Below are 23,322 nucleotides of genomic sequence, written 5' to 3'. Positions count from 1 at the left end.
CAGGGTAGTCAGAGTTAACACTTTTTTTGTGACCAGGTACCTACGGTGATGATGGTTTCAATCCTCCTTGGATGTCCAGTAGGGCCATGGCTGTTGGTATGTCAGTGGGGTTTGCCTGCTTTAGGGCAATTGTCCTTTCTGACAACTGACCAGAATGCCCCCTGGTAGACTGTGCTGGTGCTTTAGGAATTAAAACACTTCGATAGCCGACGCGATTGCCGTCCAGTATCTCCATGATCAGCAAACTGTGTGTCCCGTAATTATCCATAGGGGAGTCTAGCTTTGATGTAATGCATTGTGCTAGCGGAATGGCCAGCAAACAAATAGATTATATGTTCCTTATTGAACTTTAGCTCAGGGCACTATCCATTGATACCCATAATGTTTAGAGTGCCATCACTAGCGGCCTGTGCAGTAGACATTGATGGTTACCACACTTTGTAATGGGAAAGTACAGCTGCAGTCAGCCATTGTAGAGAAAGAAGAGGAATCTAAAAGTACAAAATATCCCGATATCAATGTATTCATTATATCAATGAGTGCAATGCTGTGTAATATCCATGTGTGAGCCCCACAACTCAATGTCTATACTTAAAGAGGCAATCCACTGCCCAAATACAAAATAAATAGAAATCACTGTTTGGTAGATATATCCCAAGTGAACACTTACATGCATTTCATTATGCATTTTTTTATTGGAGTTATATCTAAAAGCAGCCTGTAAAGCCTGCACATTTCTAGTCTGCAGCCTTAACAAGCCCTCCTCTTCTAACCCCGCCCAGACTTTCTGTAACTGTCCAATCACAGACTTCCCAATACAGCTCAATGAGCAGTCTTTGCAAGGCAGGTGCTCTGAGCAATTGCTGCCTCTTGAGTTTAGCTCAATTGAGCTGAGCAAACCATGAAGTAACATGACCTGTTCTCTGATTGACAGTTGGGAGTGTAACAAGGTTAATTTAGTGAAATCTGCACTTTTTGTAATGCTTTTCAGCAAGCTATAGTCCTCTAGGGGTCTGGAGTGTCCCTCTAAACACTCTTTACTGGAGTTGCATATAAAGCGGGGTTTATTCAGTAAACAAATGGTGGAGAATTGACAATTTAGGACAAAAATAAATAAATAAAATAGTCGAATTCGGCTTTTCTGGTCTGAACTTTGAAGTTCCTTGTCAGATCTCTACAAATCCCGGTTTAGTGATTACATCTAGGAGAAAGGGCTACACCAGATGACGTGGCGATTATATGAAATGCAGTGGAACAGGTTTGACTCATACTTTGTGCATCCTGACAATCAGTAAAACCCAGTAACCGGGATCAATAAATACCTTTATTCCTGAATGCCTATGTCAATTAATGTCTCTGTTATACCATCGCCCAGGGCTATCTCTGGCAGGGAGCTGTTCACGCAATATATGAGGTGTGTAGATTTGTTTGATTGGTCTCTCAAATGATTATTTATGTCCCAAATTGAATTTTAATCTCCCGAGGAGGATTTTTTTCTGTGGGGTAAAGGGGGGTACGTGTGTGTGTATACATGTTTCTAATATGCTATAGGTGTGTGTGTGTATCTATAGTGTGTGTGTGTGTGTGTCTATATATAATGTGTGTATCTATATATAGTGTGTGTGTGTGTTTATCATATAATATATATGTGTGTGTGTGTGTATTTATAATGTGTGTGAATGTTTGATATATTCTTACAGTTTAAGACAGGCGGGTATAGGGGCACTTGACATTTCTTTGCAGTCTGTGTGTCTGTGCTGTATTATTATTATCTAAACATATTCTGCGTGGCATTACATGCTTTAGATTTTTAATATGCTCTGGTTGTGGTGATTCTGGCCATGTTTATACACATTCCTTTGTCATGTTACTCTTGGAGTGCTGTATGTTTGCGGCCTGGCTCACTAATATGGAACTCGACTGTCAGCTCCGGCATTGTATCTGTTTTCACAGAGCTCCACATTAAACCCATGCATTGTATCTGTTTTCACAGAGCTCCACATTAAACCCATGCATTGTATCTGTTTTCACAGAGCTCCACATTAAACCCATGCATTGTATCTGTTTTCACAGAGCTCCATACTAAACCCATTCATTATGTCTGTTTTTACAAAGCGCCACACTAAACTCATGCATTATTTTCAGAGCTCCACACTAAACTCATACATTGTTTCCACAGAGCTCCACACTAAACCCATGCATTGTTACCACAGAGCTCCACACAAAACCCATACATTGTTACCACAGATCTCCACACTAAACCCATACATTGTTACCACAGAGCTCCACACTAAACCCATACATTGTTTCCACAGAGCTCCACACTAAACCCATACATTGTTTCCACGGAAGCTCCACACTAAACCCATACATTGTTTTCACAGAGCTCCACACTAAACTCATACATTGTTTCCACAGAGCTCCACACTAAACCATACATTGTTTTCACAGAGCTCCACACTAAACCCATGCATTGTTTTCACCGAGCTCCACACTAAACCCATGCATTGTTTCCACAGAGCTCCACACTAAACCCATGCATTGTTTCCACAGAGCTCCACACTAAACCCATGCATTGTTTCCACAGAGCTCCACACTAAACCCATGCATTGTTTTCAGAGCTCCACACTAAACCCATGCATTGTTTTCAGAGCTCCACACTAAACTCATGCATTGTCTCCACAGAGCTCCACACTAAACTCATACATTGTTTCCACAGAGCTCCACACTAAACCCATGCATTGTTTTCACCGAGCTCCACACTAAACCCATGCATTGTTTCCACAGAGCTCCACACTAAACCCATGCATTGTTTCCACAGAGCTCCACACTAAACCCATGCATTGTTTCCACAGAGCTCCACACTAAAGCCATGCATTGTTTTCAGAGCTCCACACTAAACTCATGCATTGTCTATTTTCACAGAGCTCCACACTAAACCCATACATTGTTTTCACATAGCTCCACACTAAACTCATGCATTGTTTTCAGAGCTCCACACTAAACTCATGCATTGTCTATTTTCACAGAGCTCCACACTAAACCCATACATTGTTTTCACAGAGCTCCACACTAAACCCATACATTGTTTCCACAGTGCTCCACACTAAACCCATACATTGTTTTCACAGAGCTCCACACTAAACTCATGCATTGTCTGTTTTCACAGAGCTCCACACTAAACCCATACATTGTTTTCAGAGCTCCACACTAAACTCATGCATTGTTTTCACAGAGCTCCACACTAAACTCATGCATTGTCTGTTTTCAGAGCTCCACACTAAACCCATGCATTGTTTTCAGAGCTCCACACTAAACTCATGCATTGTTTTCACAGAGCTCCACACTAAACCCATACATTGTTTTCACAGAGCTCCACACTAAACTCATGCATTGTCTGTTTTCACAGAGCTCCACACTAAACCCATACATTGTTTTCACAGAGCTCCACACTGAACCCATACATTGTTTTCACAGAGCTCCACACTAAACCCATACATTGTTTTCACATAGCTCCACACTAAACTCATGCATTGTTTTCACAGAGCTCCACACTAAACCCATACATTGTTTTCACAGAGCTCCACACTAAACCCATACATTGTTTCCACAGAGCTCCACACTAAAACCATACATTGTTTTCACAGAGCTCCACACTAAACCCATACATTGTTTTCAGAGCTCCACACTAAACCCATACATTGTTTTCACAGAGCTCCACACTAAACTCATACATTGTTTCCACAGAGCTCCACACTAAACCCATACATTGTTTTCACAGAGCTCCACACTAAACTCATGCATTGTTTTCACAGAGCTCCACACTAAACTCATGCATTGTTTTCACAGAGCTCCACACTAAACCCATACATTGTTTCCACAGAGCTCCACACTAAACTCATGCATTGTGTTTTTTCACAGAGCTTAACAAATGTAGTACAATTGAGTCAACGTACAGCCATGAAAATGTCTAGATGTTCCTTAGTAGATAGTGATATAATTAGCCCGGGCTAGTCATAGATCTTTGAGAGCCGTTACCGCGTGCTATGATTTGTTTGTTGGGAGGATTTTGAACCTTGCGATGCTGTGGGTGATTATTGAAGGTCAAGGCTCTGTACAGCCTGAGTTAAGGTCGATTGTTGCTCAATGTCCCGGCAGACTGCTTGCCAGCTCCCCGCCGGGAGAGAGAGAGAGTGTATCATGCACCATATAGAATGTAAGCTCGATTGAGCAGGGTTCTCTTCAACCTATTGTTCCTGTAAGTTTATTTGTAATTGTCCTATTTATAGTTAAATCCCCTCTCATAATATTGTAAAGCGCTAAGGAATCTGTTGGCGCTATATAAATGGCAATAATAATAACAATAGTGAAAGTGAGAGAACATTCTGCTGTTTTGGAGTTTTGGGATTTTGTCACAAGTCAGGCCGTAGAGATTATCACAGTTCAGCTGGGGCTGTGTGGCAGATGTTAACCTCGTGTGCTGCGTACACTGAACTGACAATAAAGATTTTACTGGTTGTGATTCACTCCATTGGTCTGCGCTCCGGTACATGTTGGAGCTTTATAAACAATTTGTATGTTTGCTTTAAAGCAGTACTTGTGTCAACCCACAGAGAAGTAATTTATTATTATTGACCTATGTCAAAGTTTTCATACTAATGGGGTAATCTAAGATAAATATATACCGTACATATTTTTATAAATGATTCTAACCTTAATCCGAGCAGAATTGGTTGAAGCAGCTTGTCTAATCCCTCCAAGTGACAGCGCACGCCGGTGGTGAGTTAAGCCCAGTGTAATAGTTCCATGCAAGGTCTGAGCATACTGAGTTCTGTTCATTACCTACGAACCCCATACTGATTATCTGCACATCTTAAAATTCAGGATCCCGCAGGCATTTCCCATTGGTTGCATTAACCTATTCGCCTTGGTGTCCTATTAGGGATGTGTGTTAACAGACAGGGGGTCATGTACACCGCTCAATCCCCACTACGAGGCGCAATCCGTTTGGTCATAATTTTGATTTGTATTCATTTTTTTTACCCCATTTTAGCGCTGTACTGATATATCAGGCTTTACATGATGACTTTTCACCTTGTGGTGTGTTTTGCTATAACTTCCAGTTGTGCCATTTCACACAGATTTATTTTTTGTTTTTTCTCTCCTGTTTACGACTTTTCCCTCAGTCAGTTAATGTGATAAATAAACCTGGTGTACTTTTATAGCTTCTTTGTAATGTACATCTATTAAGACTGAATTGCTGACCATAAATGTAAAACCTTTTTGGTTTTGGCACTGCAGATGCACTAGTACCTATTTCTTGTAGAAAACTGTTTTTAAATAAATCAGTTTTTTAACATAACCCCCATGTACATGTAATAAAACCTTCATGCATATACACAGTATATATCTGCCTCTATTTTTGTACCCCTGCTTAATTACAGCAGATTAACATTAGTTGCAGTGGATTTAATGCTCAGATAGATCCGTGGTAAATGATACGATTAATAACTAGAAATCTGGAATTCAAGTTAATGCTTGGGAAATATGGAGGGTGATAACAGATCATGGTAACAGAACCAAGCGTTTACCACGTGTAAATGCACTTTGGGCCTCATTAAAGCAGTAAAAGCCTTTCGGCTGTGAGTGTTTTGTGACACATTTATTGTCTGGTGAAAAACATTTCTTCACCAATTTCTCTAAGGTCCTCCAAGTGTGTAAGTAGCATTCCTGAACACTTCACTACGTCCCTTGTCATCTATAATTCATATTCACGACTCATTATACAGATAAATTCCAAACCTCTTCTGTTTACCTCCTCTTCTGGGTGACTGCTTCCCGGACCCTGTGCATGTTGTATTCCTCAGTGCCCACAGTCTGCCCTCTTGTCCTGATGTCTGTCATTTTGAGGTCTCGGCGGCTTCATGCTGTGATATGCCAACCGAGGATGTTTATCTGAGCCTGAGCTGAATGAATGGAGTGTATCACTGCCGAATACGTTGACTCTTTATAATTAACAACAACAACAACAAAGTGAAATAAATCTGAGAGCCTGAATATATCCATATCTGCAAGGGTTTTTTTTTTTTTTTGTATTCATGAACAGCAGGAAAAGGGAATTGAATGCCTTTTTATTCTGGCTAAAACTCCTATAATTCTCAGGCACCCTGTTTCAGAAATCCCCAGGCAGGTCTATGTGAATGCAGAGTCCCCTGACCTCCTTCTCTCCCACTCTTGATCACACGAGACAGAATTCTCTTTATTTACTAAGGGCAAGTCTAAACTTCGCATTTCTCTCTGTCGTGCAATTACATCAGGGATCTCAATGACTCGCTATTTTCATGTTATTCAGTGATTTTTTTTGGGGGGGGGGGGGGGGTGAGGTGTGGGGGGGTCTTTTGTTGGTCAAAGTAATTTCCCGGTTAAAAATTTCTCTAGCACAAATGCAACCTGTGGCATAATATTCACATTTAATTATATGCCGTTTCATATTGGTAATTCTTCACGAGGACTTTGTCAATCAGAGAGAAATAAATCAATTCTGTGTCTTTCCCACTTCGGGGAAATTTCTCTCATGTTTTTCTTTTTGTCTTTTGTTTGAGTTTTATTTTTTACAGATGTCACTTGTTCCCCTCCCTGGGGAAATTAAAATGGCAACCTATTGAAACTTCACCGGTTTCTACGGTAACGGTCAATACTTGGAAATTACACACAATAAAAATGTGAAAACTCAAAAAAAAGAAAAATTCACCTTTTGTTTTGATCCCTAGATAGATTGGCACAATATGAATGACATTTGATGTCACGTTTACAATAATATGCTCTAATGGAGTGTTCCTTGTCTGTTTACCCTCCGCCATGATCAGTCTGGCTAGTTGTCTTAGATTTTCCAATTCTGTCCGTTGTCCTTTATGGTTTATGTTTGTACTTCATAAATCCGTACAATTAATCCAAATTCCTGTAAAGTTCACTCAGATGTAAATAGGAGGATGATTGTGATAACCAGTCAGTGAGAATATGATTGGTAATAACTTTATTTTTAAATGCAATAAACTAACATTTGCATGTCATTATGGCTGACCTGACTGGGGTTTCAGTTGCACATGTAACACAGTAGAGGGAATCAGATAAGCGTGATTATGCTGTTGTTAATGTCCCCCTCCTGTGTTTCAGCTCCGTGCCAGCCTGATTGCTAACCTATACTGTTTGCGTGACGATTCTCCCAGAAAAAATGCACTAACAGCCTCAGCAGAGATCGGACACCTAGCAGAGAAGGATGAACAGCGAGGAGGAGTTTTTTGATGCCGAAGCAGGTTGGTTTGTCATTGATTATTGTGCTGATATGAGGGGAGCGCAAGATTTGACTGTATATTGTCAGGGTTGTTACTATACAGCGAAATCTGGAGAATTGGCACCTGAATCAAAGACTTAAAGGGACATTATAGGCATTAAAACAACTTTAGATTAATAAAGAAGTTATTGTGCATGGATCATGCCCCTGCAGACTTACTGCTCAATTATCTGCAATTCAGGAGTTAAATCAGTTTTGTTTCTGTTGCAGCCCTAGCCACACCACCTCTGGATGTGATTCACACATCCTGCATAAAAAATGATTTAATTTTCAATCAGATCTTAACTTCCTTTATAAGTTTTCTCCTGCTCTGTAAATAAAACTTTAGTCACATACAGGAGGCTCCTTCAGGGTCTAGCAGGCTATTAGTGCAGGAGTTAAGACATTCTAAATTAAACAGCGCTTGAAATAAAGGAAGTGTAAACATTAGAGCTCACTTTACAGGAAGTGTTTAGGAAGACTGCAAGTCACATGTAGGGAGGCGTGACTTGGCCTGTATAAACAAAGGGATTTAACGCCTATGTGGCAAACCTAGCCACTTCATTGTGCAAGAACGGGGTTCATTCGCCTATTTCTCCCATGTAAAAACTGTGTATTCGTATGTTAACTTCACGAACAGAATAAGGATGTACTGTTCGTGAAAATGAATAAAATGCCGAATGGAGGACCACACAAAGGAGTTGTGTGTCTCCAATTAACAACTGGCAACATAGTGAAAACCGCAAAACCCTAATGGTTTAATGGGTGGTCGCCGTTCGTATGAACGAACACGTGGTGGCGACCATCTTTGCGCACGAACGCCCAGCAGTGTTTGGAACTAAAATCGGCTACTAGACCTCGCGAACACCGCTGGACTTCCATGCCGTTCATGCAAATAGACCCGTTCGTCTAAATGGAACAGCGCTCGACTAATTGAAACCCACGAACTTCCTACACACAACTATGCAGTATATTAATATGTATTTTCAATGGTTAATTCGGATGAACTCGCGAAAGAAGACCAGTCAAAGCCTGCAATTGCCTGGAACTATTTTGGGGCTTGCGCCTCGTGGCAGACCGCCCAGAACTTCATTTGAATGGCTTTTCTATTCTAACGAACGGACCTGAGCGGTAATTCAACAGATTCTTCTTTCGTGGAGTTCAGACACATATTTTGCGAATTATGTATTTTAACCAATATTGTGTGATTTTCTGTACGGAGAGATAATGTAATTAAAGGTGTACTCTTACGCAATTATCTCTCCAGTACAGAAAAGGATGATGGGAAATGTTACTATACACAAAGTTTTCCACACAGTTTACCAGGGGAAAACCCCTGGAATGTAATTAAAGAAACTCCTTGCATGGGGATGTGTATAAAACCGGTTGTGGTTCAATAAAAGTTCAGTTGACTCCCAAACTGTGTGTCATCCCGTTGTTGGGGATTGGGATCGGGATTATTACGCTACCTTAGATTTGTATTCTGCCTACGACTACCAGCGGAGATATCGTGGATTATACCTCTACTCCGCTACAGCCTAAATGACAGCAAATTGGGCAGTTAGACTGCAGGGGCATGATCTATACACTTTCATTATTTGATTATTTCATGTTTGGAGCATATATTATCCCTTAAAGGACAGATAAGCTGAAATGGAAAAAAAAATAAAAATCACTGTATTCAATGTTTTACCAGTTTGATTACTTTAGCCTGCAGTTTTCCAGTTCATCTCAATGATTCATCTGGGACAAGTTTCAGATTTATTTATTTGATAAATTGTTAACCCTGTCTCACCATGTTTTATTTTCATTGCAGTAGAATCACTGTACGTGATAGCACCTTACAGCTGTACTGAGCCACTGTGTGCCAGAGAGCCTTGTTAATCTTTTTCATGAATGAAGCTACCAGTGGACCATAGACATTTCAGTAGAAATTTGACAGCTGATCTACAGGGTACTTGTGAAGGGACTTCTGGGCTATGTACAATGCTTCCATAGAAAACTGAGGGTGTCCTATTAGTGGCTGAAGGGATTCAGATAGTTCTCAGACTGCACACGTTCTGTCTTGCTTTCTTAGACACAGGGCAGTCTTGTGTGTGTATAAAGTTAATCAGTTGTTAGTGGTTTAACCCATTCTGAGGCAGCAGTCTTCTCAGAGTTGCTTGCAATAAAGTGAAAGTTGCACTTTATCGGCCTCGGGCGCTGCAGCACAGTGTGGACATGTCGGTTCTTGTAAACATGGTGTTCGGTTACTTAATGTTATGTATTTGCGATTTACGCTCATTCGGATTTCAGTAACCTGAGGAGCAGCTTGCTCTGAGTGCTCTGGTTATACGGTAAGTCTTTCTTTGTGCCATACCGGTGTGAAAGCAAGGAGGTCTGTGGGGATTTAATGGCTTTCTTACTGTGCGGTAATGTTACAGTGTGTCTGTCCTTACCTGTGTGTGTGTTGTGTTTACACTAGAAATGTAGCAAATCCACCATGAATTAAAAAGACAGCACAGAGTAAAAGGAAGCAGCAGTGGAAGTAAACACGGCCTTGTGCTCTATCCGATGGGGTCCCACAACCCCCCATAATATGGAGTATTATACCTGCAGTAAGCGATATGATGAAGGCCGCTTTTGGTCCTTCCTCCCTACTTTAAATAAACCGTGTATTCCTGTGTAGTTTATTCTATCTATGTGCCACGTCATGCCAAATGAAATCAGTTCTCAGACTCCTGTGGAATCAGCTGTATAATGCTATGTAGGTATTGTGTGCAGAATGTGCCGTAGGGGTTTCTGCTCCTGTATCTCCGTGTATACTTTGTGTGAGTTTACACAACAACAAAAAATAGATCCGGCTACATTCTGCATTCTGCATTGGGTATGTGTGTACACACAAACAGGTTATTTGGGCTGCATTGTCCTCTGTGCACCCATGGAGACTTAATAATAGATTATTGTCTGAGGAATAAAGTGTATAAATACGCCCCAGCCGGCCCACGTGGCATGGTTCCCCTGGCAGCCAGATGTGATGATTCAATCTCTGTCTCCAATGGTACTTTCATTTCGAGGCCCAGATTGGCACCTGTTTAATGTTGAACTACTTGAGGTTGCCTCGCAGAGCTGTGTAATGGCTTCAATACAGTGAGAGCAGTAATGATATGGGCTGGACGTTCATATTATACTATAATACCTTCTTACTGAGCTCTCGGCCGCAAAGAAAAAAATATTCTACTCTGTCAGGAATCGGATTCTCCACAACGAACTCTAGTGAACTAAAAACAGAATTGCCAAATACAGGATAAAATAGCTGAGCTGGAGAATTGTTCTAAAACCACTCTATTGGCTGCAATATCTCACATGGTTTCCAGTTCATTAGCATTCATGTTGACTGCAAGTTCTCAATCAGGCCAGCTGTTGATACACGAATATAATTTGTTCAGTGGGGCAGTTATCAAAGTGTTGTTAACATTTTAATGTTTAATTTTGATGCAATTTATTTCATCTGTTGGATTTTTTTTTTTTTTTATCAGTTGCCTTTTTAGCGCCCTAATATCCATTTCTTTGATATGCTCCATTTATGGCTGACACATTAGATGTGTGCATTTTCCCCGCCGCCATAATTTTGGTGGCGTTTTGAGAATAATTTTACTGTTATGCACAGCACTATATATATATATTTACAGCACTATATATATCTGGTTAGTGGAGGTCTGTACAGCACTGTATATATCTGGTTAGTGGAGGTCGGTACAGCACTGTATATATCTGGTTAGTGAAGGTCTGCACAGCACTATATATATCTGGTTAGTGGAGGTCTGTACAGCACTGTATATATCTGGTTAGTGGAGGTCGGTACAGCACTGTATATATCTGGTTAGTGAAGGTCTGTACAGCACTGTATATATCTGGTTAGTGGAGGTCGGTACAGCACTATATATATCTGGTTAGTGGAGGTCGGTACAGCACTGTATATATCTGGTTAGTGGAGGTCGGTACAGCACTGTATATATCTGGTTAGTGGAGGTCTGTATAGCACTGTATATATCTGGTTAGTGGAGGTCGGTACAGCACTGTATATATCTGGTTAGTGAAGGTCTGTACAGCACTATATATATCTGGTTAGTGAAGGTCTGTACAGCACTGTATATATCTGGTTAGTGGAGGTCTGTACAGCACTGTATATATCTGGTTAGTGGAGGTCTGTACAGCACTGTATATATCTGGTTAGTGGAGGTCTGTACAGCACTGTATATATCTGGTTAGTGGAGGTCTGTACAGCACTGTATATATCTGGTTAGTGAAGGTCTGTACAGCACTGTATATATCTGGTTAGTGGAGGTCTGTACAGCACTGTATATATCTGGTTAGTGGAGGTCTGTACAGCACTATATATATCTGGTTAGTGGAGGTCGGTACAGCACTATATATATATCTGGTTAGTGGAGGTCTGTACAGCACTGTATATATCTGGTTAGTGAAGGTCTGTACAGCACTGTGTATATCTGGCTAGTGGAGGTCGGTACAGCACTGTATATATCTGGTTAGTGGAGGTCGGTACAGCACTATATATATCTGGTTAGTGCTCGAAAGCCTACTACCAATTAAGCATATTAGGTGATGTGCATCTCTGTAATGAGAAGGGGTGTGGTCTAATGACATCAACACCCTATATCAGGTGTGCATAATTATTAGGCAACCTCCTTTCCTTTGGCAAAATGGGTCAAAAGAAGGACTTGACAGGCTCAGAAAAGTCAAAAATAGTGAGATATCTTGCAGAGGGATGCAGCACTCTTAAAATTGCAAAGCTTCTGAAGCGTGATCATCGAACAATCAAGCGTTTCATTCAAAATAGTCAACAGGGTCGCAAGAAGCGTGTGGAGAAACCAAGGCGCAAAATAACTGCCCATGAACTGAGAAAAGTCAAGCGTGCAGCTGCCAAGATGCCACTTGCCACCAGTTTGGCCATATTTCAGAGCTGCAACATCACTGGAGTGCCCGAAAGCACAAGGTGTGCAATACTCAGAGACATGGCCAAGGTAAGAAAGGCTCAAAGACGACCAACACTGAACAAGACACACAAGCTGAAACGTCAAGACTGGGCCAAGAAATATCTCAAGACTGATTTTTATAAGGTTTTATGGACTGATGAAATGAGAGTGAGTCTTGATGGGCCAGATGGATGGATTGGTAAAGGGCAGAGAGCTCCAGTCCGACTCAGATGCCAGCAAGGTGGAGGTGGAGTACTGGTTTGGGCTGGTATCATCAAAGATGAGCTTGTGGGGCCTTTTCGGGTTGAGGATGGAGTCAAGCTCAACTCCCAGTTTCTGGAAGACACCTTCTTCAAGCAGTGGTACAGGAAGAAGTCTGCATCCTTCAAGAAAAACATGATTTTCATGCAGGACAATGCTCCATCACACGCGTCCAAGTACTCCACAGCGTGGCTGGCAAGAAAGGGTATAAAAGAAGAAAATCCAATGACATGGCCTCCTTGTTCACCTGATCTGAACCCCATTGAGAACCTGTGGTCCATCATCAAATGTGAGATTTACAAGGAGGGAAAACAGTGCACCTCTCTGAACAGTGTCTGGGAGGCTGTGGTTGCTGCTGCACGCAATGTTGATGGTGAACAGATCAAAACACTGACAGAATCCATGGATGGCAGGCTTTTGAGTGTCCTTGCAAAGAAAGGTGGCTATATTGGTCACTGATTTGTTTTTGTTATGTTTTTGAATGTCAGAAATGTATATTTGTGAATGTTGAGATGTTATATTGGTTTCACTGGTAAAAATAAATAATTGAAATGGGTATATATTTGTTTTTTGTTAAGTTGCCTAATAATTATGCACAGTAATAGTCACCTGCACACACAGATATCCCCCTAAAATAGCTATAACTAAAAACAAACTAAAAACTACTTCCAAAAATATTCAGCTTTGATATTAATGAGTTTTTTGGGTTCATTGAGAACATGGTTGTTGTTCAATAATAAAATTAATCCTCAAAAATACAACTTGCCTAATAATTCTGCACTCCCTGTATATATCTGGTTAGTGGAGGTTTGTACAGCACTGTATATATCTGGTTAGTGAAGGTCTGTACAGCACTGTGTATATCTGGTTAGTGAAGGTCTGCACAGCACTGTATATATCTGGTTAGTGAAGGTCTGCACAGCACTATATATATCTGGTTAGTGGAGGTCTGTACAGCACTGTGTATATCTGGTTAGTGAAGGTCTGCACAGCACTGTATATATCTGGTTAGTGAAGGTCTGTACAGCACTGTGTATATCTGGTTAGTGGAGGTTTGTACAGCACTGTATATATCTGGTTAGTGAAGGTCTGTACAGCACTGTGTATATCTGGCTAGTGGAGGTCGGTACAGCACTGTATATATCTGATTAGTGGAGGTCGGTACAGCACTATATATATTTGGTTAGTGGAGGTCGGTACAGCACTGTATATATCTGGTTAGTGGAGGTTTGTACAGCACTGTATATATCTGGTTAGTGGAGGTCGGTACAGCACTGTATATATCTGGTTAGTGGAGGTCGGTACAGCACTATATATATCTGGTTAGTGGAGGTCGGTACAGCACTATATATATCTGATTAGTGAAGGTCTGTACAGCACTATATATATCTGGTTAGTGGAGGTTTGTACAGCACTGTGTATATCTGGTTAGTGGAGGTTTGTACAGCACTGTGTATATCTGGTTAGTGGAGGTTTGTACAGCACTGTATATATCTGATTAGTGAAGGTCTGTACAGCACTATATATATCTGGTTAGTGGAGGTTTGTACAGCACTGTGTATATCTGGTTAGTGGAGGTTTGTACAGCACTGTGTATATCTGGTTAGTGGAGGTTTGTACAGCACTGTGTATATCTGGTTAGTGGAGGTTTGTACAGCACTATATATATCTGATTAGTGAAGGTCTGTACAGCACTGTGTATATCTGGTTAGTGGAGGTTTGTACAGCACTGTGTATATCTGGTTAGTGGAGGTTTGTACAGCACTGTGTATATCTGGTTAGTGGAGGTTTGTACAGCACTGTGTATATCTGGCTAGCTTTTGCAATCATGCAGAGAGATGTTAAAGTCCAGTCATCCCGAGTCCCTGGTACCAAATGCTTATCAGTGCACAGTTATTAACTAGTTCCATGTCGGTAAAAATAAATCTTTAATCTCTGTGTGGATTAGTACCCCTGAGGACCAGGTGTGCCCCTGTCTCTGCCTCTCCACGTGCCAGATACAGGTGTAAACACACGTGAACATTTCACCCCACTAAATACCGTATCAAATTATGATGTAATCCACTACCTGTGGGAACTGATTCAAGTGTTGCATAACGTGCTGCGGAGGAAGGAGAGGGTTACATGTTGTTGTTGTTAAGCTCAGTGTACACAATGGGTTAAGTATCCCTGATGACCGAGGTCTCATTATTAGAGGAACTAGTGTTGGACTTTATTCGTTGTCTGATTGTGTAGAGTAATGCTTACTCTTGCACAACCTCCACCAGTTGTGACAGACGCACACCCAGACCTTCATACTCAGAGTTAACGGAGTTCAGTGCCAGCTGTCTAACGCTCTCTGTGTCCTTTCACTTCCTCACAGGCACCGACTCGGACAACTCATCCGCAGAGTTTGTGGACACTAACCATAGGAGTTTGGACATGACCGTCACAGAGCCAGCGTCAGCCGCCAAGGTGGAGAGCAGCCTACAGGAAAATGGGGTGAAGAAACCTCGGTGAGTTTGGTTTGGGGAGACTGTTCTGCGGGTACAGAATTCACCACTTCATCACTCAACGTGTTAATTTATAGGATTTCGAAAAGTGTGTGTGTGTGTGTGTGTGTGTGTGTATTTACATACTCACAAATAAATAGGTCTTCCATTGTAAATTCTGCTGTGAAACTCATGTGATTGGCATTGAAAGCGGCTTTCGTAGTGATGGTGTAATTAGGACATAATGTGGCTTGGGAGAAGGGAACTTGTTAGTGCTTTATAATTAGAATAAAGGCACTGAAATATACAACAGCATATTGAAGCAGTAAAAAATGGTAAATAAAACCCAGGACAGTTAGCAGATTAAAAGTCTTCAACCCTTCCTGCACTGTTTATCTATAAGTGTTTTCTTGCACCTCACATGTACAATAGTCAGCCTGCACACGGTTTACATAAAGGACAGATAATACTTAGAAGAATGCTTTGGACTAATTATATTAGGTCACCGGAATTCCTTCCCTATCCAGCATCCTCTATAAACTTGTTTACTGCACAGAATAGCGCGTATCACCCAAGTATTCGTAGGATCTTCCCAACATAATGGTTATCAGTGTACTTTGTCCTTCCAACCTGCATTCTGTTATACTGAACTCACAAATGCCCTTTAACTGAAGATAAACCAGATTAGTTGTATTACAGCGCCGCGTTAAACCCTAATTTAACGTTACTAGCCTTGCTGTGAGATCATACAGAGACTGTTATACTCCCACCCTGTTGGAGAACAAAGCGTGTGTTTACAGTGAGAATGAATAGTGGACATCTCCAACGGTTACAGCACAAATATGGCTTGACAGTCCTGATCCAGAGTGTAAATCATCATACAAATGATGTGGAATTATTAAAAATTATTATTGTACTTGTATTGAATTATTGTACTAACTCCATTTTAACCTTATATTGTGACAATCCTCCATTTTGTCCTCCTAACCTGACTTCTTCAAATCCTCCATTTTGTCCTCATGACTTAACTTGTTCATTTTAAAACTACCTTACGTGACTGAATTTCCCAACCCAATTAATACAGTAGACAAAGACCGTGTTTCCTACAAGGACAAGTACCAGGAGGTGCTGGCTACTCCTTAAGACTTGCCGGCTACTCCTTAGGACTTGTAAGATAGTATAGTTTGAAGGCCACGAGAACACAGTAGTAATGAAATGTTCTATTCATAAGAGACCTTGCACCTGGACATGAGGCCTGATATCACTGACTGTGTAAAATGACGCTCAAGCCCCCCTTTCCACCGAGTAAACCTCATGCTGGGAAAGATGGCGCCTGAGCCTTCTGTCCACACCCTTGCCCAGAACAATACCACCTCCCGGTGGGAGGACACCTAGCTGGTCACTCAAACCCCTGAGCCAATTAATAATATTGGTGGGTGGACACGAAGTTAGTCACATAATGTTTAATCCAATCAATGATGTTTATTAGTTATTATCTGATATTCAATGATGATGTCATTTTGCTTTTAAAAAGATCTGCACAACTGTTTTCCAACCAGATTGTATTAAATTTTCTGAAGTGCTTTTAACCTGAACTCCATGTGTCAGTGTGAGCTTACTTCTGCGTATACGCAATTTAATCATCTCAGATTTGGACAGGAACAGATAGACATTTAAACATATTTGTTTATTTCTAAATTAATCTACATCACAAAGATTTCACTAACCTTAACCCTGAAACTGTAGCTTTAAAATCCCTAAACATAGCCCAGTGTATAGCCGTACCATTAAAATTTCCAACCCTACAACATATAGCCCTATCATTAAGATCCCGATACCTAGAACGTATAACCCTACATTAAAATCTCCAACCCTACAACGTATGGCCCTACCTTTAAAAACTCAAACCCTACAACGTGTAGCCCTACCATTAACATCTCGAACCCTGTAATGTACAGCCCTACATTAAGATCTCAAACCCTACAACATATAGGCCTACATTAAGATCTCGAACTCTACAACGTAAAGCCCTAAATCTCTAGCTCTGAAATGATTAAATAGTAAATGTTGTATTCAGAATTGTGTTGGCCGATTTCGCATGGAGAGGAGCTGTAAGTAAAATCCTGTTTGATCTATACCCGTGCTTGCAGAGCAATGACTGACATTCTGTGTGATGTGTCCAGTTGCTGCAGAGAGGAAAAACACATTTTAATGGAAAAATAAATATCACAAAGTTTCAGATATTGTCAGATTTGTAAGGGGAACCTTTTTACTGAAGCATATTCTATTAGCAGAAACACTTATTGTGCTTGGTATTTCCTGCTGATATAAATAAATACAAGCCATCTTTGAATGTGATTATTCTTGAGGAAACAGAATATATGAGGAACTATAGCTTAGATATGAGCTTTGGCATTTATTCATGTAATACTGAATTATAGCGGAAAAACTAACTGGCTCATTAAACTAAACCAAAATACCAGCTGATTTTTGTCTAAATTTTATATTTTTCAGTTTAGTCCAATTTGGTATGTTGTGAGTAAACCCCACAGTGTTTAGTTCATCCCAGAATTCAGAATGTATCAGAGTAGTAATTCATTAAACTGGAATTGTGAAGAATGATTAATTATTGGAAGATTCAATTGTGAAACGTTCTGCAGCACAGCTTGTCTAACTTTGGACTAAAACGTGCCATTCCCCTCTCGACTGTCTATTATTCCCAATTTGGGATTTCAGATCAATAATCTCTGTGCCTGTTGCTTCTTTAAGGAGTTTAAATATAATGATATTTATTTATTGATATTTAATTGATATTTATGGAGATTCTTTAAAATGTATCACAAAGCATTGTAATGTTGTAAAGTTTTGGGTTCTCTTCCTGGTCTGTTCTAATGAGATTGTCACCTGCCAGGGCTCTAGTACCATTATCATCCAGTCCTGTGTATTATACTGTGTACAGAAAGTAATCCCTGACTGCTTTTTATGTCTCCCCAGGCAATGCCTGCCAGCCCCGATGTTCTCCAGAAATAATTTCAGTATTTGGAGCATCTTAAAGAAATGTATCGGATTGGTAAGTACCAAGTTTAAGGTCAGTGCACGTAGCAAATCACCTCTAGGACATGGTGAGAGGGATGTCCAGGCTGTCCTGCGGGTGTGAGGAAAATCTCTATGGGAGAAAGCAGCCTTTAATCTGGGATAAACAGATTTATGGGAGTTTATTTCACTTAAAATGCAACTAATCTGGGATTAGATTGATTTTGCCAGCCAACAGGGGATTTATTAGCATTTACACATCACCATATTATTCAGCGTTTTAGACACAAACAATAAACTTAAACAGAAAGTGAGGAACGCCCAAACAAGCTTACAAACTAGAGAGAGGTAAAGGAAGACAAATAGCGAGGAGATCACAGGTCTGGACCCTTTATTTAGTGCAATGGAAGGTTTATGCAGTTATAGATTACGGAGGTGAGAGAGCAACATGGGCTGTGTAGGCGCTACATCCATTCGGAGATGCCCTGTCCAAGCTTGATTCTATCTTTATATCGTGGTAGATGTGTGAAACTCGGCGTTCTGTATATCCTTGCATTGTGTGGCCAGGCCGAAACTGGTACGGGTACATATTACAGCATAGATCCACAACATCATAAAGAAAATGAGTCTCATCTAAATACTTTAATTCCAAGTTAGTCACAAGCACACATCAACAAGGAAAATATGCTAAGAGATTTACTGCTGAAACTCTTCTTTTCGGCTGTTTTTTTCCTGTTGCCTTTATAAACCCAGTTAACCATTACTGGTTCTTGAAAAGAACTGAACCTTCAATTGATTTGGTCATTCACATAGCCAGAGTTCAGCATGCTCAGTGACTATAGCTTTTGTTCAAGCTGGTTCCTTTCACACAAATTAAATTCTAGATTTTTCTTCCTCTTTTTACGGCTGAAATGCTCGCTGCCATCTTGGGAATTGTGAGATACCAGTGGCTCTTAGCAGTCGAGGGATGAAAGGATAGATCTCTAGATCTCCCATTCAAAGGTCTGCTCGCTGATGGGAAAACCAATTCATTCTACAAATCTAAGTGTTTTGTAGTACTTTGACTCAAGGCTGTGTGTAGTATGAGAAATCTGTAATTTACCAGTTTAAATAAACCATTAAAACAATAAGAATAATCAAAAAAATATGAACTTAAAAGTTATCAAAATAGAGTAACTTTTCACTGTTTTAATTAAAACACTGTTCAGAAAAATAAATCGTGCCTTGTGTGCTCAGGAATCTGATGGAGAGAGGTTTGTGCCAGAGGCATGAGAGACGCCCATAAAGTGGGTGAGAGACTGGTCTGTAAGCCGTATATTTTATGTGTTGGGACAGGACTTGCTTCTGTGTGTGGCTTATTGCAAGGCATAGAATTAAATTCTATTTATTAATACATGGAGTGGCCTCCATACAGTGCAGTAGTAGTATATACATGGAGTGGCCTCCATACAGTGCAGTAGTAGTATATACATGGAGTGGCCTCCATACAGTGCAGTAGCAGTATATACATGGAGTGGCCTCCATACAGTGCAGTAGTAGTATATACATGGAGTGGCCTCCATACAGTGCAGTAGCAGTATATACATGGAGTGGCCTCCATACAGTGCAGTAGTAGTATATTCATGGAGTGGTCTCCATACAGTGCAGTAGTAGTATATACATGGGGTGGCCTCCATACAGTGCAGTAGCAGTATATACATGGGGTGGCCTCCATACAGTGCAGTAGTAGTATATACATGGAGTGGCCTCCATACAGTGCAGTAGTAGTATATACATAGAGTGGCCTCCATACAGTGCAGTAGTATTATATACATGGAGTGGCCCCCATACAGTGCAGTAGTATTATATACATGGAGTGGCCTCCATACAGTGCAGTAGTAGTATATACATGGAGTGGCCTCCATACAGTGCAGTAGTAGTATATACATAGAGTGGCCTCCATACAGTGCAGTAGTAGTATATACATGGAGTGGCCTCCATACAGTGCAGTAGTAGTATATACATGGGGTGGCCTCCATACAGTGCAGTAGTAGTATATACATGGAGTGGTCTCCATACAGTGCAGTAGTAGTATATACATGGGGTGGCCTCCATACAGTGCAGTAGCAGTATATACATGGGGTGGCCTCCATACAGTGCAGTAGTAGTATATACATGGAGTGGCCTCCATACAGTGCAGTAGTAGTATATACATAGAGTGGCCTCCATACAGTGCAGTATTAGTAGTGGATACATGGAGTGGGTTCCATACAGTGCAGTAGTAGTATATACATGGAGTGGCCTCCATACAGTGCAGTAGTAGTATATACATGTAATGGCCTCCATATAGTGCAGTATTAGTAGTGGATACATGGAGTCTGCTGTCATATGTACCTGTTCTGGCTTCGCCATACAATGCAGTGGATACATGGAATGGGCTCCATATAGTACAGTATTGGTAGTGGATACATGGAATGGCCTCTGTACAGTGCACTAGTAGTATATACATGATGTGGCCTCTATACAATGCAGCAGCAGGTAGTGGGCTCACGGGCACCCACTGCTTAATGAAAACCCTCCTATATACTGGAGGAGCATTGCGTCTATGTACTGTTTTTTTTTCTGATAACTGACTGTGCTTTCTCTGTTAAATATTCTCACTGTGCTCCTAGTGATATCTTCCTGGTGGATCCCAGGGGCCACTAGCTCTAGTCTGCTTCTGATTATCATTTTGTCTCTTTCTGGCCCCCAGGAGCTGTCAAAAATCACCATGCCCATCGTCTTTAACGAGCCGCTAAGCTTGCTTCAGAGAATCACAGAGTACATGGAACACACATATCTAATTAACAAGGCCTGCTCCTGTGCGGACCCTCTGCAAAGAATGCAGGTCAGTGTCTTCAACCCCACTACATACCCTGGTTGCTGAACTAGTGCCAGGGGCTAGCTGTGCATGGCAATGTAAAAGGCACTTTCAAGCTTGTCTCAAACCCTCAATATCAGGTCTGATCTTACAAACAGGAATGAGTAAGTAGATTGGAGCCTGGGGAGATGCACGTGAGCATTCACTTTACTAAATCAATGCTGCAAACATTGAAATTTGACATTTTAGAAAATGAATTTGTATGTATGCGCGGTGCTGCTGGCAGAGTGTTCTGAATGCTAATACGGGGCTTGTCTGCATTATCATTTATTTATACTGTGTCACATTTCATTTACATTGTGTAGCACTGCCTCCAGGAAGCAAGGAGTTAATCAGAATATTTACTGCGAGCACAGAGTCAAGGGATCTCCCAGCTTAGGAGTATAAATCACAATTATTTACCGGTATATAGCACCAGGATATTCCTCAGCGCTGTACAATTGGTAAAACAAGACAAACTGTTGTAACAAAACACGTTTGACATACAGGGACAGTAGCAGAAGAGGGCCCTGACAATCTAAAGCAAATTAACTTACAATCTATTAATCGCAAGCACAGGATCTAGGAGATCTCTCAGTTTTGGAGAGTAGTGTAGGTTTGTTTGTCGATGAGATAGCTCAGTGGTCAGAGCTCCAGCTGCAGTATTTCGAGAGTCAATGGTTTATTTTCCAGCGGGGTTAACCATGTATCCATCCGAGCTCGGTAAATTGAGAGCCAGTAACCTCCACGGAGACTAACAAATTAACTGTACTTCTCCTGGTTAAATACCGGGATACTGTCTTTATTTTGTAATGTGAGATGGCTCCTTAGCCTCGTTCTAACACGCAGTTTACTATGAGCCAAGAGAGGTGGCGTGCTGCCAGACATGTTACTCTGGAATCCCTGGCATGCAGGCGTGACTTTCACATCCACCCAAAGCATGGCCTGATACCAGGACACTCTGAGGGTTTTCACAGCTACTGTCAGAAGCCAAACGCGCCTTATTTAGGGATCTCCAGCTCAGCTAGCACACCATGTCTCGCTGTTGGAGAATAAGCTTCTCTGTGCCCTGAGGGGTGTCGGAGATTTCTATTTGTACTTTGCACAAAAAAAAAACAGTGCCAGAACCAGTGAATTGCATTAAAAGCCAGCGTTTGTCTGCTACCTTTTACTCCTGTCTATAGGTAATCATTTAGCCACCTCTAGTTAAATCCACCTATTAATCGACCATGCCTATTATCCACCAGCTGACCGGTCAGATCCGCAAGTTTTGGATTAACATACACACTACAAAAGGGTCAGTCACGGCTTCAATGAGCAATTCCCTATTATAAGAACTGTACCCCTTCTTTTTTACGAAAAGGATCTACCAGCTCAAACTGCTTGATAAACATATTAAATGATTATCTTACTGCATTGTGGTAAACCGTACATTTCCTCCCAATCTGCTGGCCACCATTAGGTTGAGGGGCTACTAGGAATGTGGAGTGGCCACCTGAATATCCCATGGTTACTGTGAATGCAGCCCTCTAGTGCTACAGATGCTGTTTAATCGAGTAATTAGGAATAATCCCTGTAAGCTCTGTACACCGCACTTTATGTAATGCAGATAGCGGGGGACTCCCCCATTAGTTCTAAAAGTACTGTGCCCCCCCCGCGCCCCCCCCCCCCCCCCTCCCACCCGAGACTCACAGCTGGCTGGCAATTTAAAGGACTGATTGGATGGATCGAGGAGCGCAGTGTAATATTACGTAGAAGAAATTAATACATTGTATCCGCAGAGCTGATTAGACGCAGGCACATGGCGCAGCTAAGGACGCCTTGTTTCCGGACATATACTGTTTGACTCAGGAGATTCTCTCTTCGCAGGCTGTGGCTGCGTTTGCTGTCTCTGCAGTTGCATCTCAATGGGAGCGAACTGGAAAGCCATTTAACCCTCTGCTAGGAGAGACCTATGAATTAGTAAGGTGAGGCAGAGGATTGTGAGAAGCAGAGGCGGTCACATGGTAACTACCTGCGAATGCTGACATTCTGTTTTTCTGTATTCTAGGGAAGACCTGGGCTTCCGGTTTGTCTCCGAACAAGTCAGCCACCACCCCCCAGTTAGTGCCTTTTATTCGGAGGGGCTGAATAAGGACTATATTTTTCACGGCTCCATTTATCCCAAGCTCAAATTTTGGGGGAAAAGTGTGGAGGCCGAACCCAAAGGTGCCATTACCTTGGAGCTGCTAAAGTAAGTCTGACTGGTTATCCTTTCTTCCTGGGAATTGGCACTGGATTGGGGGGAGACCTAAGGCCAGATATGTCACCAACTTACTCAGTCACTTTCCCCCTCTTCACCTAGCGCTTTGCCCCTAATCCACTTCTTACATA

At 41.4% G+C, this 23,322-nt stretch overlaps 1 protein-coding gene across 4 annotated transcripts in view; it reads left to right on the top strand.

Annotated features, from left to right (window-relative positions):
- OSBPL2 (oxysterol binding protein like 2) overlaps positions 1 to 23,322 on the top strand; it is a 65,188-nt gene that overhangs the window by 25,657 nt on the left and 16,209 nt on the right. For 2 of the 4 annotated variants that reach the window (XM_063459601.1, XM_063459600.1), the window contains exons 2-7: positions 7,174 to 7,313; positions 14,930 to 15,062; positions 18,033 to 18,108; positions 20,803 to 20,937; positions 22,819 to 22,916; positions 23,000 to 23,182. In XM_063459601.1, coding sequence (XP_063315671.1) covers positions 7,277 to 7,313; positions 14,930 to 15,062; positions 18,033 to 18,108; positions 20,803 to 20,937; positions 22,819 to 22,916; positions 23,000 to 23,182 — 662 coding nt within the window. In that variant the 5' untranslated portion in view covers positions 7,174 to 7,276. Of the gene's footprint in view, positions 1 to 7,173; positions 7,314 to 9,641; positions 9,667 to 14,929; positions 15,063 to 18,032; positions 18,109 to 20,802; positions 20,938 to 22,818; positions 22,917 to 22,999; positions 23,183 to 23,322 lie in introns of those variants that run through there. The other 2 variants (XM_063459603.1, XM_063459602.1) reach the window with 2 other exon arrangements.

The sequence above is a fragment of the Pelobates fuscus genome, chromosome 6 (assembly GCF_036172605.1).
Source record: "Pelobates fuscus isolate aPelFus1 chromosome 6, aPelFus1.pri, whole genome shotgun sequence".
NCBI classification, from domain to species: Eukaryota; Metazoa; Chordata; class Amphibia; order Anura; family Pelobatidae; genus Pelobates; species Pelobates fuscus.
This window is presented reverse-complemented; position numbering and strand designations above follow the sequence as displayed.